Source organism: Chelonus insularis, unplaced genomic scaffold (assembly GCF_013357705.1).
Source record: "Chelonus insularis isolate UGA/USDA-ARS -01 unplaced genomic scaffold, ASM1335770v1 contig_422_pilon, whole genome shotgun sequence".
Classification (NCBI taxonomy): domain Eukaryota; kingdom Metazoa; phylum Arthropoda; class Insecta; order Hymenoptera; family Braconidae; genus Chelonus; species Chelonus insularis.
Genome location: NW_023276573.1, coordinates 15,071 through 21,416, shown reverse-complemented (window position 1 = coordinate 21,416; position 6,346 = coordinate 15,071). Strand labels below are relative to the sequence as shown.

General features: G+C 37.4%; 1 protein-coding gene across 1 annotated transcript; it reads right to left on the bottom strand.

Moving 5' to 3' along the window:
• Nucleotides 1-3,583: 3,583 nt before the first annotated feature.
• On the bottom strand, nt 3,584-5,235 carry LOC118069677 (transcription factor Sp9-like). Its single transcript, XM_035087950.1, has one exon. It carries the CDS (start codon nt 5,233-5,235, stop codon nt 3,709-3,711), a length of 1,527 nt encoding a protein of 508 aa, XP_034943841.1. The 3' UTR covers nt 3,584-3,708.
• Nucleotides 5,236-6,346: the final 1,111 nt, after the last annotated feature.

Sequence of the window (6,346 nt, the reverse complement as noted above, 5' to 3'; positions counted from 1 at the left end):
AAAAAGAGACGACGCCAAATCCAGAAGTAAGGAGAAAAGAGAACAAGAAAGAAAAAACATCAAGTGATGTCGGTATAACTTTGGTAAAATGAGAGCCAAGTATTTCGACATGGTGGTAAAATGATGTAGAGGTTTGCTAACCAAACTTGTGGGTCTTTCATGGAACTTTTTAGTGATAGTCCTGTGGTACTTTTCTACGCCTTGTCACGCTGATTTTGTGATATTGAACAGTCTCAAAGCCACCCACGTCTTTTTCGTTTATTCACTTGTATCTCATTTTTTTTTCTTCGTCAAGTGTATCTATATAGAAACTATTTAATGATACAGATTGTCACTTTTTCTTTGGGAAGACGACAGTTTTTTTCATCTTATTCAATGTGTTGTATGATTTAGTGGAGCTTGATACGACATTTTTCCGACAGTAAAACTTATAAATGAAAATTTCTTGAATAATGTTGTATTGGACAGTTTTATAAAAGTTTTTCAACTACAGTTGGAATTGATGTCAGTACTATTTACTAATAAAAGTACTAGTAATAAATAAGCTTAAAAATCTATTTTCATCAATTAAATATCTCCATGTCAAATGAAAACAGTTTTTTAAATTAAATTGAAAGAGAAAAGGGCATTTAAAGAATATAAAAAACAAAGCAAAATACTGGTATGTATTTCTTTATTTCGACTCTTATAAAAAAGTAAACAACGATTTTTGAAAAATCAGTGAGGGGTCCTGGAGTAGAGCAGACACAAGCTGATGTATGGTTAAAAGACGAACAGTGGCTGGTACGATGGCGCATGGGGCTTCAAATTGAATAACAAACGTTTACCCTCCTTGGTTAAATCATCAAAAAGGCACCCCGCTTAGTGAACTGTTCGACATTAACCGCACCCCCTTCCCCTGACGCAAGTCACAGCAAGACCCTCGCCTGTTAAAACCTCGAAACTGCCTGGCTGCTTTGCATAACGATTTTATCCTGTAATCTCTGCCATATTGATCCACCTCCTGCTGCTGAAAAATATTTATTTGATGGAAAACTTGTCCATGCTTTCTTGTTAATCAATTTATTTTACCTCTGATATAAAATACATATAACTTTATTGATATATCAACTAATCTCTTTTCGATAAATAATTTTCTCAACCTGAAAACTTGAGAAATATAAATATTTATAAATAAATTTTTTTATCAACTTCAATTGAATTTCATTAACTTCCCAGTTTTATTATTTAGTATGAATAATATCTTTGCCATTTCTAATTGCATTATTTACACAATATTTTTTTCATCAACTAATTGGGAAGTTAATGTAATAGGATTAATCTTTAAAATTTGTCATTTTGTCATTTTTTTACATTTTAAAATATTTAAAAGCCTGTTATAAATAAAATAAATTGAAAGATGACAAAATTATGGTTTTCAATAGATAGGATCATTTAATGATTTAGAATTTTTAATAAAGAGTTAGTTGATATAAAATTCAATTTATTTGTTATTAAATTATATAATTATTATTCTAAATGAATTCTTATCACGGAGGAGAAGTGATTGAATATGAAAAATTACCTTCAACAAAAATACTATCTGTTTCAAAGTAAATAAAAAATATAACTTTAATTGTTAGTAATAATATTTGATGCAGTTAAAAATAAATTAGTTAGGAAACTGAATAGCCAGATTACAAGGAAATGAGCAAAGTCATCGTTGCTAATAATGTCGAGAGAAGTCGATTATGTTGTGGTCCTCGAAAGCATTAAATCTACCGCGGCATGACTGCACACTATTAATGATTTAACTGCATTTATATGAGGATTGACTCGATGAATTGAACTAATCAAAGTACCCACATATCAAAGCAATCAAGTTTTGGTACATGCTAACTACGTTCAGGTAATTACTAAATTTGATATCTTAACCTTACTAGTTTCGATTTATATAGTTTCGATTTTTTTTTTCAGTATCTTAATTATTCAAGGATATCCACAGACCATCTATACTCGTTTAAAATCTTTGACGTTGAATCTTTATAAATAGCAGTAAAAAAAAAAATTGGCATGACAATTTTTTATTGAGTTGACGGCTTTACGAATAGCTTTGACATATGTGTAAAATTCGAAGTATTGACTGATTAAAAAAAATTTATTTATACACCGTGTTGAATAGAATATAAGAAAATTTTTTTATATTTAAAGAATAGACAAATTATATGGTGTTGAAGTTTTCTTTTCTAACCTTTCCTAACTTAACTTTTCACTAACCAGTTTTACTTTAATATATACTTATTTAAAAAAATAAAAGTGTAGTTTTTATATATGTTATTGAACAAATGTGATGATTCTAAAAAAAAATTTTCTCATGCTATTAACTGTATTTATTTAATTATTTTCGATGTATTTAAATATATCTTTCTATTTTATCGAATAATTTTTCAATTTTTTAGGGACACATGAAAGTGAAAAGTCATAAAAGCCAGTCAAGATGAATTTAAGTTAGATGCAGCATCCCGGAATACTCAAGGAAATAAAGAATAACTGATGATGATAACTTAAAAAAAGGGACGAGCTATATGTAGTTGCATTATGGGAATGAAAAGGGGCTGATGTTATGACGAAACATTTCATGGCTCGTAGGATTTGGTAACTAACGGCCCATGTGATATTACTGCGGTAAAAGCCCTTGCTTTCCTTTTCCCTTTTCATAAGCTGCGAATTTGCTATGTGAATAATCAGCTCATGAAAATTGATCAATACGCGACTTCCGGATATTAATTTAGGATATGTGTAGGAAGCACGTGATCGAAATAATGATAAAAGCTTCTTTCGTACTCACAAAAGCATCATTTATTTTTTTTATCTCTCTCAAATGAACTTCATAATCTTCTATAATAATACTTTAATAATAATTCATTAATCAATAATTAATATTCAATAATAATAATAATAATAATAATAATAATAATAATAATAATAATAATAGTTAGATATTGGATTTATATGGGTGGGCGTGATATGGAGCTCCAACTGAATATAAATTCCACGTTTTTTATTTCATTGAAATATAATAACGAGGACTCTATATTTGTACGATATGAAATAGTTCTTCTAACGAAAGGGAACCCGTCCACCCTGGTGTCAAAAACCGATCGAGGATCGATTCTTAACATATACATATATTTTTAACGATAATTATACATTCGCGTCGAAATGACCGAATTAGTGTATCGACAATGACAATTAATGTACAGCTATATGTGTATTTTTAAATGTGTAATTTTTTGTTTTAGTGTCTTTATACAATATTATATCACTTTAATATAATATTATCTCTCACGCGCTATATATAATATTTACAAATAGAACAAGTAAGAATGTGTGCTTAAGGGATATTGAAATAATGGCGTGTGACCATGGGAGGATTACAACCAAGGAGTTAGAGATTATGTACAGGTGGTGGAGATGAAGGAGAAGAAGATTGTGTTGTATTTGGAGTAGCAGGGTTTTGTGTCATAGTGTATGTATTGTTTTGACGTTGTTGTTGGTAGTGATTTTGATGACGGTGTGATTGTTGTTGCTGTTGATTAATTTGATGTTGATGGTGTAGGGAATGGTTATGATGTTGAAGAAGGTTCAGATTGAGGGGGTAGGATAATGGGGAGCCCAGGGCCGTTGGGGAACTGTTATTGCAGCCACCGGCTCCGGGCCCCACCGGGCTCAGTGCATGCTCATCCCCGCGTGAGGATGATGCGCTGGAACAGAGGTTGCGTGATGATGTGGATGGTGCATTAGAGGTGGGAGATGTGGGTGGTGGGGATGGTGTGGGGTCAGGGGCGGTGGTGTCATTTGCATTGGGGTCATGGGAGTTGTTGGTTGGTGAACGGTGGTCTGTGACGAGACGTTGGAGTCCGGAGTTCCCTGAGGTACCCCCGACAGGGCCTGAGTTTGCTGCTGAGGCCCCTGTTGTGCCGCCACTGACACCACCGAGCTGTTGGAAGTGGGACTCTGCTGACTCCCGTTGTCCTCGCTGTCTGAGCAGGACTCGGCTGAGGAGCTCCCCGCTCCCCCCTTGCCCTTGCTGCCGCTGCTGCTGCTGGAGCTGCTGTGGGTCTTGACGTGTTTCGCGAGATGGTCGCTGCGCATGAACCGCTTGTTGCAGACTGGACAGGCGAATCTCTTTTCTCCGGTGTGGGTTCGAAGGTGCCGCTGCAACTCATCCGAACGTGTGAACCGCTTGCCACAGAAAAGCCAGTTGCAAACAAACGGTCGCTCACCAGTGTGCCACCGTAAGTGGGCCTTCAGATGAGACGTCTTCCCGTAGACCTTGCCGCATCCTGGTATATGACAGCTGTGGATGTTCTTCTTCCTTAGGTGGACACCGGCGGGACCGAGTCTCTCAGCTTCTTGGCAGTTCGGGCAGTCACAGGTTGCTCGACCAGTGTATCTCCTCTGAGAGCGTGGTGATGGTGCTTGAGTTACACCAGTACCAGCTCCACCTTGAGGACTACCAGCACCTCCAGGACCACTTGTAGCATGATGAGCGTGAAGTCCAAATCCTGGAGGACCACCTGGTAGCATTGACTTGTACGTATCTTGTAAGAGATTATGACCAGCAGTTGTAGCTGAAGTGAGTAAGTGATTTCCAGCTAAGGCAAGACTTGTTGAGTAATCAGCTGAATAATTAGCCATTTGTGCATGTACTCCAACGGTACCGCTAACGTCGAGCCAACCTCCTGTTGCAGCACCATGAACATCCCACCAGCCATCACCAGCTTTGATACCACCATGGGTAGCACCAGGCATTGTATTAAATGGCCATGATTCATAGGGATGTCTTCCATACACTGAACCAAGAGTAGCTCCTTCAACTTTGCCAAGAAGACTACTTTGATGATGATGTGAATCACTAGCTGGTTGTGCTGATGCTGTGCCAGGAAAGTACAAGTCGCTACCATACTGCGGAGCTGTTGAAGCACAAGAAGTGACTGGTGCTCTCGCATAACCGCCGGTGCTGCCTGCGCTACTGGTCGCTGTTGGTCTCTGGGTCACCCCTGTTGTTGTACAGCCACCGCCGGTATGTTGTGGTGAACTCCCACTGCTCTGCGGACTTTTTTTCCATGGATGAAAGCCTTTCCCTACAGCCGCGTCTGCTAAAGGCGGTGGACTCTTACTGCTCAGTTTATTACATTGAGCAGCAAGCATTGCCAATGGAGTACCACGTAGTCCCGGATGTTCCTGTAACATATTACAAATTATATTCTCATTAGTATATCATTCTCCCAGAAGAAAAAAAATAAATAAATTACAAAAAATATCTCAACATAAATACATTCTACCTCTGGCCATTTGAATAATCTAATTTAAAAATTTATAAAAAATAAAATTAATATATCAAAACCGGTATTATGAGTATAGTTATATAGTTATAGACCCGTTAACTATAATCACTGAGTCTAAATTGATCTGGAATAATTTTCACTTCCGTTTAGTCTATGATATGGCCAGCAAAGGAAAAAACTACAGGGGAAAAAAATATCAGAACAAGTGTGACGAACCGAAAAACTCATCCTGATGCATAATAACTCTAAATTGGAACTAGCCTTCCTTTTCTATTGATGTACATAAAAAAAATGAAAGGTTAACTAGTGGAAGTAATAGACCTATGTTTTAACATCGGCTGCTATGTAAATTGATCAAAGAATGCCGAAACAACTTTTACATATAAAAACACCTTAAAAAATCAAAAACCCATAAACAAACAATGCCGTGTATTGACAATTTACCAAAAGTTACAAAAAGAAATGAAGATAAAGGTGATTATGTAAATAAAAGGTTCAAAAATTAGTAAGTAAGTATATCGTTGGTTGATTAAATTTGTTGGATAGTTTTTATCGTCATGTTGGTTCCAGGCGACGAGATGTTCAACATGACTAGCAGCGGATGCTATTTGAGAAATTGGTGCATCCCTTGAACGGTTTTTGAAGGTAATGAGGCCGGAGGCACATCGAGCGGTCTCATCAAGGGCAGTTTCATGCAAATCATGCTGAGCTCCCGGACTTTGGGGGCGAGGTTGTCAGCTACCAAAGGCGAATGCCGGCACTCGGTATAAAGAAGAAAGAGAACTCGAGACTGGATTGAGGAAGAATGAGGGAGGCTGCACGTGGAACAGAAGGGAGATACGAAGAGGAAACCCAAGTATATTCGGACAGAAAGGTAAAGCAAAGGGTCCGCGCGGAAGTAGCAGGAAATTAAAGTCTGGCGGCCCACAGCCATTAGTAGCCGGCGCCATCGAGGCGACACGCCCCCCACGCGTTTCAACGTCGCACTAACACACAAGCTACCTTGGACAATCATG